This window comes from Callorhinchus milii, unplaced genomic scaffold (genome assembly GCF_018977255.1).
Source record: "Callorhinchus milii isolate IMCB2004 unplaced genomic scaffold, IMCB_Cmil_1.0 Scaffold3, whole genome shotgun sequence".
NCBI classification, from domain to species: Eukaryota; Metazoa; Chordata; class Chondrichthyes; order Chimaeriformes; family Callorhinchidae; genus Callorhinchus; species Callorhinchus milii.
This window is the reverse complement of record NW_024704744.1, coordinates 59057066-59070445: the sequence shown is the minus strand read 5'-3', so window position 1 is coordinate 59070445 and position 13380 is coordinate 59057066. Positions and strand designations below refer to the sequence as shown.

At 43.2% G+C, this 13380-nt stretch overlaps 1 protein-coding gene across 3 annotated transcripts; it reads right to left on the bottom strand.

The window, feature by feature from the left end:
* Positions 1-3830: 3830 nt before the first annotated feature.
* LOC103181724 (cytochrome c oxidase assembly factor 6 homolog) lies at positions 3831-9694 on the bottom strand. 3 transcript variants are annotated; one of them, XM_042333409.1, is made up of 4 exons: positions 9640-9692; positions 8044-8181; positions 6543-6727; positions 3831-4064 (listed from the first exon to the last, which is right to left on the bottom strand). In XM_042333409.1, exons 3-4 carry the CDS (start codon positions 6684-6686, stop codon positions 3969-3971), a joined length of 240 nt encoding a protein of 79 aa, XP_042189343.1. In that variant the 5' UTR covers positions 6687-6727; positions 8044-8181; positions 9640-9692; the 3' UTR covers positions 3831-3968. The 3 variants fall into 3 exon arrangements, with proteins under 3 accessions (XP_042189343.1, XP_042189341.1, XP_042189342.1); XM_042333407.1 differs by having other exon boundaries at positions 6543-6670; XM_042333408.1 differs by lacking the exon at positions 8044-8181 and having other exon boundaries at positions 9640-9694.
* Between the last annotated feature and the right edge of the window lie 3686 nt (positions 9695-13380).

The following is a 13380-nucleotide window of genomic DNA, read 5'->3' as shown; positions in this document are numbered from 1 at the left end:
TTTCCTTACCCCACCCGCCTCTGTTAACCTAGCAGTAAGCAGAAACCCGGTTGTTGGTCAATTGGCAGATCGTTTTTCTGGGGATAATAATTACTTAAATTTTTTTTAAAAAATTGGTTACTTCAATCCACGACTGTTTGTGGGACACTGTTGTGCGCAATTGGCTGCCGCGTTTCACCCACAAACTATACAGTCAATTCACTTTAAAGTATAGTCTGTGAAGCCTTTGAGACGTCTCGAAGACGTGAGAAGGCATTATATCAAATGCAAGGATTACTATTATTACTGAGAAAAAACTAGTTTACAGTATAGAAATGAAACATTAACAGAAACTTCATCCCATTTCTCATGATTACATGAAAACATTGATCTAGGTTCATCCCTAAGATGCCCATCGATTAATTTCCAGCATTTTCTGACTCCCCTTCAGGGCTTTTTATTTAATAGCTAAATATGTTGTTCTATTGCTTTTTGCTGGCAAGTACTGATGACTTGAAGGGAACTGTCTTGAAGGAATTTTGGTCTGATTATATCTGAGATCTGAATTAGGAAGAGCCCAGGTATTTTGCTCACCGGTTTTCTGCAGTTCTTAAAATTATTTTTTCCCCAAATTAAGACTGAATGTAAAAAAAAATTCAATTCTGTGCAATCTTAAAATTTTAAGACAAAAAGTTGTCTTACAGGCTGCGAACAGGAGGAATTTTAGGCTTGGATCTCCAAATAATGATCATCTTAAATGGACAAAGGCAAAGATGTATTAAAGATAATCACAATTTGTTGTAAATATTTTCTTTTTAATATAGGAGCTGATGCTGTGATTCCTCTTTAATAAAGAACTGACCCTGTTAATATAAAGTTCCTGTTTTCTCTGTTTTAAGTAAAAATCCCTGAATTGTCATGATTCTCAGCTATCACAGGAATATAGGTCTGTTTCCACCTATTCGTGAAGTCCTGTAGCTCAGTGGTTAGAGCACTCGCCTTGCAAGCGTGAAACCTGGGTTCGATTCATGGCAGGGTGAAACTTTTGACAAGTTTCCTTACTCCACACGCCTAATAATAATCCCTCAAGAAAAAACAAAACAAAAACAATAAAATTGGTCACTTCAATCCACAACTGTTTGTGGGACACTGCTGTGCACAATTGGCTGCCGCATTTCGCCCACAAATATACAGTAAAATTCACTCTGCAGTATATTCTGTGAAGAGCTTTGAGATGTCTAGAAGACGTGAAAAGCGCTATATCAAATGCAAGGATTATTGTTATTATTTATTTAGGGACTGGCTGCCATGCTGCTGGAAGTTTCCGCAGCAGAACATTATGTAAGGAAACCAATGATAGCAGGAAGACATTTCAAATGTTCGGCAGAAAAGACAGAAATAGCTTCTATATCTCAGCCCTGTCAGCACCAGGCAAAATACTAACTGAACGTTTCTTCTAGAGCCCCAAATAAGAACAAATTACTTTCACGTCGGCAGGACATCCCAAGAAGCTGAAATAGCAGAAACTATGAGCTATTTTGTATATCATTGATGAACAAAGGTGGAAAACCAAATTGCTTTGGATCCAATGTAACACTAATCCAGTCCAGTATCATATAATCACTGTATTCTCCCTCCCCAATCCCACTTGCTACCTGCTTTCATTCAAATAATCTTAGCAGCAGTGCAGTGTCTGGAAACTACTGTCTAGGCTGCAAAGGACAGTCCATGACTGTTTGTCGGACACTTTTGTGCGCAAATGACTATCGCTCACAAAATATAGTCAATTCACTTTGCAGTATATTCTGTGAAGCGCTTTGAGACATCTCAACGATGTAATAAGGTGCTATACCAAATGCAAGGAATACTATATTATTATGATTTCCACTGCTTATTACAACCAACAACCAAGCAATTTGAAAGGTCTGTGCATTCCACGACTAAAAGTAAGCATAAAATTACAAAAATATCTCTAATGTCATTGAACATTTAACATGCATGGTTGAATGAAACTTACTAATGAGACTCACCGTGAACAATGGCCTTTAGGGAGAGATAATGAAGGGCTGCCAGCGAGACGTTCCTCCGAGATAATCCACAGGGGTGGGGTGGGGGGAATACAAGAGTAATTGACATAGCATATCTAGGGTAATAGAATTGTATGGCAGAGAATCTTACAACATCACAGTTGGTGTTGAGCATTACACCATAAATTTTACTGCAAAATACCATTTTCCATATTAACAGCAACAATACAGACTGAGGTTTCACTGTTTATTTTGTGTAACATAAGGGTGAAAATTACGATGTTTTAAACAGATTCGATGATTGTTACACAGGGTCTTCATTTCTTATGTTTCACCCCATAGTTGATCAATTGATGGTTCTTAATGGTAACACTACAAATAATGAGGTCCAACTATTTGATTTTAGTTGTGTGCTCCACAATTCTTTGATTTTGAAGGACTTTGAGACTCTGATTAAAGATGTGTAACTAAAAGGGAGCTTGTAGGATGATTGCAAAGCAGCTTGAGTAAACCTGAGCTTGAAATTCCATCTATTTTTAGCTTGTAAGCCAATTCTGTTTCAAAACGAAAGATGATGCTGAACTGTGGTAAGAAATGTTGAAAATTGGCTTTCAAATTAAGCATGGCTTGTTAAATATATTTCCTGGTGTCCTGGGAAAACTTCAGTGTCCTCCGGATAAAATTGGTCATTCACTTCATGGCTGTTTGAGACATTGTTATGGGCATAAATGGCTGCTGTGTTCACCTAACAAAATTCACAGTCACTCTACAGTAAATTTTGTGAAGTGCTTTTGATGAGGTAATAAGGCATAATATCAAATGCAAGTATTACTGATATATTTTCTACAAACTTGCACAAGTTTTCAGAACTACATAAATAACGTTAAATTAGGGGTATGAGTTATAAAATCAAGATTTTTCATTGCATTTTAAACTCATGGGTTTAATAATATGGTTCTTCCTAAAAGATTTTTTAATGCGAGTTGTTTAATTTCTGAAGTTTCTGAAGCATTTTAAAATATATTCAACAGCACTTTCAATGTTTTCAGCATTTTTTNAATTAAAAATTCTAGGGGATTGGACCCCAATATTTTTGTAGATTCAAGCATTTGAAGGGGAGGCATCCATTTTAATAGTTCACTCATGAACACAATCACTTCTCTTGTTAAGAGCTCTGGCTCTTGAACAGCCCAGTTGAAAAGTGCTCTTGAAATTTGGATGGGAACATAATTCTGGTTAGTTTGTACTGTGTTGTGTGTTTTTTTTAAAGTTTTGTTATAAAAATCAAAACTTTTATAACAATGATGTATTTTACATAATAATAATCCTTGCATTTGATATAGTGCCTTATTGTATCTTCGAGATGTCTCAAAGCGCTTCACAGAATATATTTTCAGGCTCATATAGCGCCTCATCATGTTGTTGAGGCATCTCAAAAAGCTTCAATGTATATACTTCACAGTCAAGTGGATTGACTGTGCATTTTGTGGACGAAACATGGCAGACAGTTTGTGCCCAGCAATAGCCACAAACAGCTATAGAGTGACCAATTTAATTTATGAATTAAAGCATAACTGTTGAATAATTTGGTGACCATATTAACATTACCCAGAATGCTCAGAATAAAGTGAGATGACGTGCCTGGGGGTGACTAAATACACTTAATCACGGCCAAAGACGTCACTGGCACTTTGTCCTGCATTTTATTTCACACTCACAGGAACACTTGGTTCAGTGCATTTGACAGAAGATTGGTTGAAAGTGAACTAAGGAAGCTCCCCTTCCAAAACTGGATACAATGCCATCTGAATTAAACAGCCACCATTACAGCGACTTAATTTATTATCTAAATAAAGAGGACTTGTATTTCAGTTTCTGTGTATAGTCATGATCGAACACACAACAAGCAGAAAGTTTCAATTCTTTTCTTCACGTCATTTCGACATTGTTTTCAGCAGAGAGTTATAGCTTTGTGGTGCTCTCCTGTGGCTGGAATCCTTCTGTTTGCAGTTTTTCTTTATACTTCAAAAAGTCTCTTCTTTTGTCAAAATACTTTATCTGGTGAGAAAGCAGGGTTGGTTATAGGATCAAATTTGAACAATAACTTGCACAATAACTTTCACATAAAAGAATGACTGAAGCACTTAATCAATCTAGTGGTGGACAATAGAGCAGGGAACTGAGAGATTTATAGATGTTGACAAAAGGCACGGCTGAAGAGATACATTTAAAAGGTTTTTCAAAGAGAGATTTTGAAATTGGAGTTCAGAGCACAGGAACATGATGGCTCATTCATTGTTGGCGGAGCATCAGGAGTGGGCAATGAGGAATAGACAAGAGTCAGAAGAGAGGAGGGCACAGGCTGGAATAAATTGAATGGGAAGGGTGGATACGATCATGAAGTCATTAGAAGACCGATCCTCTGACATGCAGGGTTTGACTAAAGCTTGGTGAGGATGTGCAGAATTTTATGCTGGAGAGAACTTGAGCTGCAGAATTCTGGTTCAATACTTGGGAGTGGAGCTGTGGAGGCTGTTGAGAAGAGTGTGAGAAAAATCTATCCTTGAGGTCAAATGACCAACTAGTGACTATCCTCCTCAGGGGTGGAGAGTAAGTTAAGCAGGGTCTCTTTGGGGCTGAGCTGGCTTCAATGTGACATGCTTGGCAATGAAATATCAGCATTGAGTTCAACTCTCTGAGGCAGTATCAATAGTCCAGCTCTTGAGCCATGCACACTTGCAGTACTCCAAGGACAACTGTTGACAAATTATCCAGGCTGGCTTGTTGGCAGGACTTGGGAGAGGATAGACCTGTTGACCTTGCAAGCCAAAGTCTTAATGGCTAGGGTTTGTCTAAATGGACAAGCAACAGGAAACTTGCCAGACTCTGTTTACAACGGCAACCTATGCAGTTGTTACTATGAAAGGGCAATGCTTTGGAGGTCACCATGGAGGAAAGTGACAGAAAACAATGGAGTGGGTAAATCAATATCACCAAAAGGGGTAGAGAGCTAACACACAATGTAAGCTCACAACGTATGAGCACTTTTACTGTCTCTGAAAGCAAACCCAATACGAGCTGGCTAACTTCAGAAAATGAAGATGGCGATATCAAAATGAGTTTTGTGAGAGGAAAAAGAAAGTACATTTGACAAAGTTATTCCTTCAAAGTTCTGTTTCCCTTTAAAATGTCCCTGATTATCTTCTCACTCCTTTTCAAATCCCTTCATGCTCTTGCACCTCCCTCCTATCTGATTTCCTTATCCCCCACTCCACCACCCACTGCCTCCGCTCGGCTGGCTTTGGCCTCCTGTTTGTCCGTCGTACCATCCGCTCCACCATCGGTGGCTGTGCCTTCAGCCACTACGCCCAAAACTCTGGAACACTCTCCGTCAATCCCTCCGCCCTGCTCCCCCCTCTCACTCCCCACTTTCAAATCCCGCCTAAAGACCTTCCTTTTTGATGCAACTTTGTATTGTATTGTGCTCATGGTCACCTGCCCACTCCTTCTCTCACTGGCTCAGGGTCAGACTCCGCTACCATCAAGAGCTCCTGGACGCTACCCCAAGTAGCAAGATGTTGTCCCTGATTATACATTGCAAGGAATTTCAGTAGGTTATAGGGATTAGACATGTTGGAACATATTGGTGGTATAACTACATCTACATGGAAACTAACACACAATCAATTTCTAATTAAAATATGCAGAGAAAGACATTTTTATACAGTGAAAATGCTGATTTTCAGCCCCATAGTGTGTAGCATTACACCTCACCAATTCTCGCTATGAGACCACATTTACACCGCATATGAAGCAACATTAATCAACAAGCCCGCAATTTTATCCTTGTGGGTTGTGTTGCTGAATCCACCTGTGCAAATATCATTATCAGCAACATCCACAGAGCATCTCACCGATACCCTTTCAGTACTGCTTGGACAGACTCCTGCCAATGCGAACACAAAGCGCGCTATTCTAGTGTTAATTTAACAAGCGTATTACGACATTCAGATCATTCGCTTAAAACGATTTGGGCTGCATATCAAAGAACTATGGTGCTTGGTTCTATACACTCAAAAATAATTCCACACACCCTATTGAACTGATATTGTGCCTTTCACATCTGAAAGGTGTATCAAAGAGCTTCACAGGATTTATTATGTCAAATGCTTCATGAAAGAAAATGAGTCTCTTAGAAGCCTCAGAATTATATAGTGCATCTTTTTGTCATCCATAATTACTTTGAAATGTAAACATATGCTCAGTTAATATCTCTATTGAAAGGAGGCAAGAAGGTGCGTTTCTGGGATAGACGGGGGGGGGGGGGGGGGGGGTGGATCTGACTGCTGAGGCAATTTGTCTGGCAATGTTCCACAGGCCTGAGGTAATCCATTGCATACTTATGGTTGGCAGATTAGTCTGGCTCCTTAATGAAACTCAAGAGATGCTGTCATGTCATTGATTCTGATAGCTGAAGCTCCCAACACTAACAAGTAGCATGCTAAGTGGTTACGGCTATCATACTCTTAAACTTACCCATTGCTGAGGGCAGCTGCCTTCAAATTCTTTTCTAAACTTCTGACACTCTGAAGAATCTTTGTCCTGTTTGTCCAGACACTGCCAGTACTGATCCCTTGCTCCCCAGCAGGCCTTCCTCTCCTCTGCTGTTGGAGCAGACATTCTTACTGTGAACTTGTGTTTTTAAAACATTAGCACAATTGCTATAAAGGAAAAAAAATCAGTTGTCAATACACATTAACATTGTTACCAGCCAGACTGACTAGTGTTATTTTTGGTGTTGTACACGTAATAATAATCATTATTTCATTTGATATCCGTACCTTTCACATCTGAAAAACGTCTCAAAGAGCTTCACAGGATTTACTGCAAAGTGAATAAAGTGTAATGACTGTGTATTTTTAGGTGAACTTGACAGCCAATTTGAACAAAGCAATGTCCTATTGACAGTCATGAAGTGAATGATCATTTTTATCTGGAGGATTACTGGCCAGGAAAATGAAAGAAACTCCCTTCTCTTTTTGAATAGTATCATGGTATTTTTTTTTAATTCTACCTGGATAGGCAGATGTAACCGTGGCTTAGCAATTTATCCAAACTCACCTCTAACAATGCAGCTCACTCCAGGCACTGTATACAGTGTAAACTCGGATTGTAAGTTCAAAGTCCTGTGTGGGGCTTTAACCCACCTCTGACTGATAGGTGAGAGTGCTTCCAACTGAGCCAGGCTGACACCTGAACTGTACTTAAACGTACTGGATTTTCCAAATCACCTCTTGTAAGATGTTCATAATTCATCACTAACAGCATTATTATCGCCAGGTGCAGTGCAGCCGCTATGGTTTTTCAGCGCCTTGGGACGTCCTCCCGATGTGAAAGGCGCTATACAAATATAATCTTGTGTTGTTGTATGGGTTGATAACATGGATGCCCTGTGGACCGAAATCATTGTGCCTGGATCCAGCTGGTCTGATTGCTTTGTGCGTGCCGGCCAACTTTCACAGTAAAATGGCTAAAATGACCAATAGGTACAATGTTAGATCTTGCTTTGCTGTGCATGTGCAAAGCAGAAGTGGTGTTGGTGGTGATCTAATGACCCAGGATCAGACATTTTTACATCCTTTATAGCGAATAGGAAGCAACATTGGCAGTGCCTTGATGACCCAGAGGTCAGCTGGTTTGTTATTTAGCACAGGAACCACTGAGAGTAGTGGGAGGGAACCTGCAGGCTGATGACGATGATAATAATAATAATAATACTACATTTGGTAAAGCGCCTTTCACAATAGGTGTGCTTCATAGAATATACTGAAAAATGTAGTAACTATATATGACAACTCACATAAGTCGTATCAGTCAGGACCATAGCATTTAATGTGACTTACGTGAAGACCGAGTTGCACGCAAACTATATAAATTATATTAAATCCAAATTAATCAATAAGTCTTCACTCTGCATGCATAATTCAATGCAACTGGTAAGTATGCCATCCTGACCTGGTGCCGCATGAGTACTTACCGGCAAGCATTGGAATCATATTGAATTGCGAGAAATGAACTTCTTCTGTGCATTTGAATGGATCAAGATTATGTTTCCCACGATTCAATGCAGCCAGACAGTAAGTGCGCATGAGCCGACGGGTCAGGATGTAATTTCCTGCAATTCAATGCAGCCGGTAAGTACACGCTAATGGAGGATAGGGGAGCAGTGTTACAAGTCAGGAGGTGGTTAATATGAGCTGTGCAAAGAAATCTAAATGGTGCTGATAGGAAACAGAATGGGACTTGGGTGAATATATGACTTAGGCGATTATATGAGTTATAAAGATTAGACTTATGTGAGTTTAACTGTATGTTTTTTATTCGCGGTCAATCGCTTTTGCCAGTTTGCTCACGACAATGTTCCACAGACAACCATGTTGTAACAAAAATGCAGAGGTACTATCAACCCCCAAATCTAATAAGCATATCACACACTTACAAGTTCAGCCTGCTCTCCCTACCTGTGAAACATGAAAATATCATGAATCCCAACTGGGAATGAAGATGAATTTTGTTTAAACAAAGTACAGCAGAGTAAATATTTTGCACACATGGCCACACAGATATATCAGTGTATTTAAAGGCTACAAGTGGTTTTAGTTCATTGTCCATAGTTATCTAGCACTGTGCTGGTCATTGCCAGTCAAGGTCACACCAATGCAAGCAGCAAATTTTAATTTTTGCAGAATAACAAGGGCCACAGATTTTATTTCAAGCCCAATTCAATGAGCATTTCTTGCACTGAGACCCAGACATTGGGGGAGAAATTCCACCTGGATCCTGATTTACTGTATTTCCATAGCATTTTAGGAGTGTCCAGTGTTAACAGATGTTTGAATTCAAGTCTTAACATTAAGGCCATTTTTATATAGTTCTTAAAAAGAAATGCACAGGACGCTGGCTAATAATGATAATAATTCTTACGTTTGATACGGCACCGTATCACGTTGTCAAAGCATTTCAAAGCACAGGAATTATTGCAGAGTGCAGTGACTGTGTATTGTGGAGGCGAACGCTGCAGCCGGTGTGCGCGCAGCAACTTATAATAATATAATAATAATAATCCTTGCATTTGATATAGCGCTTTTCACGTCGGGAGGACGTCCCAAAGCGCTTCACAGAACACACTGTAAAGTTAATTGACTGTATATTTGTGGGCGAACGCGGCAGCCAATTGCGCACAGCAATGTCCCACAAACAGTCGTAGATTGAAAATGACCAATTTATTATTGTTTTGGTTTTGGAGGGATTATTATTAGGCTCTGTGTGGAGTAAGGAAACTTGCCCAAGGTTTCGCCCTCTGCCTGGAATTGAACTGGACAGGCGGACCGGACCCTGGCAGTGCAGCAGCCCCCGCACTGCCATCAGGCCGGGCCTCGGGCCTCGGGCCCCCACAAACCTTCATGACTCGGGCGGGTTGTTTTGAGAACTTGCCGAACTTTGCTGCTAAAATGCCCAAATGCTCCATCAACGTGTGTGAGTGTGAGTGTTGGTGTGAGTGCTCGGGGTCAGGGCAGTGAGAGGCGCAAAACCCGCGACCGCGACACTGACAACAACTCCTGTCTGTAATTACCTGTGTTTCACCCCCAGGACACACGGACCTGTGGCAGAGCGGACCCGGAACTGACGACGCGGTCCGCGCGGCTCCGGGGACGGCTTCACCGGCGGGACCGGCTGAGCTGGTGTCACGTGACGGGGGGAAAAAGGTGCGTGCGCACCTTGATCGACTGCCTCGCCTGTGCGGCAGCAACAACAACGACACTGTGAACCGCCCTTCTCTCGTCGGGAGGAGGCGCCGCACTGACAGAGTTCAGGACCCGGGTCCGGGGTCGGGGGGGGGGAAGCGTGGGGGGGGGATCAGGGGGGGGGGGGGGTCGAAAACACGGTCGAAGAGAAGGGTCTTGAGATGGGTGTTGGAGGTGGTGAGGGAGGGGGTGAGGCGGAGGGACTGCCGGATGGTGTTCCAGGGGGTGGGGGCGGAGAGGTGGAAGGCCCACCCGCCGCTGGTAGGACGAGCGATGGGGGGACATGGAGCAGGCCGGAGCCGGAGCCGGAGCCGGAGCCCGCTGAGGGTGGTAACGGGGTTGAGGAGGGCGGAGAGGTTGGGGGGGAGCAAGGCCAGGGAGGGCTCTGAAGGTGATGACCAGGACCTTGAACTGTATCCTCTGTGTGATGGGAAGCCCCAGTGCAGTCGGGCGAGGACGGGGGTGAGAGGATCCTGGTGCGGGAGAGGACACGGGCTGCAGAGCTCTGGACGGTCTGCAGCCGCCTGTGGCGGGAGGAGTTGGGGGGAGGCCGACAAACAAAACGACAACTACCACGAGGTGCCCCTGAGGGTATCAAGTGCACACAGTGTACACAGGCACATAGTAATAATAATAATAATAATAATAATAATCCTTGCATTTGATATAGCGCTTTTCACGTCGGGAGGACGTCCCAAAGCGCTTCACAGAACACACACTGTAAAGTGAATTGACTGTATATTTGTGGGCGAACGCGGCAGCCAATTGCGCACAGCAATGTCCCACAAACAGTCATGAATTGAAAATGACCAATTTATTATTGTTTTTGGTTTTTTGGAGGGATTATTATTAGGCTCTGTGTGGAGTAAGGAAACTTGCCCAAGGTTTCGCCCTCTGCCTGGAATTGAACTCAGGTCTCTCACTTGCAAAGCGAGTGCTCTAACCACTGAGCTACAGGACTCCACCATAGTAATGCTGCAGATGGCAGGAATCTATGGCTTAAGGTCACAGTAACAAATATTACAATGGTATCGACCAAACCTCAGCTATATGTAATAATAGCCCACTGCACAGAAGCACCCTGGTCAAAGTCACTAACAACGTTCTGGACAACTGTGACCAGGGCTCCCTCTGCCTCCTCCTCAACCTCTCTGCTGCCTTTGACACTGTCGATCACTCTATCCTCCTACACTGCCTCTCCTCTTAGCTCAATCCTCGCGGACCTGCCCTTGCGTGGTTCGAATCCTACATCTCCCACCGTCTGCACTTTGTCTCCACTAACGGCTTCTCATCCAGCCCCCGCACCATCATGTGTGGCGTCCCTCAGGACTCTGTCCTTCGCCCTCCTTTTCAATATCTATATGCTCCCCCTTGGTGACATCATCTGCTGATAGGGGGTCAACTTCCACATGTATGCGGATGACACCCAACTGTATCTCTCTGCCTCAATCTTGGATTCCAGGACCACTGCTGTCCTCGCAGACTGTCTGTCGGACATCAACAACAACAACAAAGTTACATTTATAGAGTAACTTTCACATCAGGAGGATGTCCCCTGGACTGTCGGGTCAGGACCCGAGCATGGGGGAGGGGTGGGGGAGGGGTGGGGGAAGGCAGAGAGATGGGAGGGCGACTGAAGGCACAATCGAAGAGAAGGGTCTTGAGACCGGCCTTGAAGGAGGCAAGGGAGGAAGCGAGGCGAAGGGACTGTGGGATGGATTTCCAGAGTGTGGGGGCAGAGAGGCTGAAAGCCCGGCCACCAATGTTAGGGTGGGTCAGGCGGGAGACCTGGAGCAGGCCGGAGCCTGCTGAACGGAGGAAGCAGGCAGGTTGGTAGGGAGTCAGCAGGTCAGAGGAAGGAGGGGCAAGACTATAGATGGCCTTAAAAGTGGGGACGAGGATTTTGAATTCGATCTTCTGAGGGATGGGGCACCAGTGGAGTCGGGCGAGGGTGGGAGTGATGGGATCATGGAGCCTGGTGCACGAGAGTACATGAACTGCAGAGTTTTGGATGATCTGCAGCTTGTGAAGGGAAGAGTTAGGCAGGCCGATGTGGAGGGAGTTTCCATAATCGAGCCTTGATGTGACGAATGTGTGGGTCCTGGATGAGAGCTAACTTCCTTCAGTTGAATGTCAACAAGACCGAGGCCCTCCTGCTTGGCTCCGGTCTCCGATTCCATACCTTGGTCACTGACAGCATCTCCCTCCATGGATGCTCTCTATATTTCACGAACCTTGGAGTCCTGTTCGACTCTCAACTGTCCTTCATACCCCACATCCGTGCCATGGCCACCTCCACCTTTCCCTACCTCCGCAACATTGCTAGGCTCTGCCACTGTCTCATGCTGCAGGATGCTGAGGCCCTCACACGCGAATTCATAAAATCCAGGCTCGACTGCCTGTTTGTCAGCCTCCCCAACTCATCCCTCCGTAGGCTGCCCTTCAAGCTGCCCTTCCCTTCAAAAAAAAACAATAATAAATTGGTCATTTTCAATCCATGACTGTTTGTGGCACATTGCTGTGCGCAATTGGCTGCCGCGTTCGCCCACAAATATACAGTCAATTCACTATACAGTATATTCTGTGAAGCGCTTTGTGGTGTCTAGAAGACGTGAAAAGCGCTATATCAGATGCAAGGATTATTATTATTAAGACCTGTCTCAAGATCCTCCTCTTCGACCTGGGTTCGATTACCCTCATTACCCCCTGTCCCCCACCCTCCCCAATCCCCAGCTCGGGTCCAAAACATTGATTGTCCAGTGCCTTGGGACGTCTTCCCAACATGAACGGAGTTATACAAATGTAATTTTGTTGTAATAATAAGTCTTGCATTTGATATACAATAACAACTTGCATTTATATAGCACCCTTCATGTGGGGTAGCGTCCCGGAGTGCTTGACAGTGGCGGAGTCTGATATAGCACTTTATCAAGTCATCAAACTGCCTCAAAATGCTTCACAGGACATACTGTAAAGTGCAGTGACTGTGTTTGTTGGGTGAATGCAGCAGTCAATTTGCAAATAACAATGTCCTACAAACAGGCATGTAGAGAATGACCAATTTTATTAGTTTATTATTATTATAGTTTGTTTTATTTGGAGGATTGTTGGCCAGGACACCAGGAGAAACTCTCTTTTTGAATAGAACTTAGCATCATTAATATCCAGGCAGAAACTCGTTAAATGTGGAATTACTGATTGATTTTCCTTTTAAAAATGAATGCTCTACTAATTTTCTCTCTTTCCCTCCTATCCTGAAGGTATTTTAATGTCTCATTTTTTCCCCTTCTGCGATGTTCCACAAGCATCAGAAAATATCCTCCCCTCCTCCTCTCCTAGCCCAAGTGACCATTATTCATCTGTGAACCTGAATAGCTGAATAATAATAATGTAATATCAATAAGCCTTGCATTTTAGTCGGGAGATGTCTCAAAACATTTCCCATTGTAAAGTATAGTGACGGTGCATTTTTTTATAGAGGCATATGCGAACAGACAATATTGTCATGATATTTAGAAATTATTACCAAGTCCAATCCTAGTCTCAACCAGAATCATCAAAACCTTCTA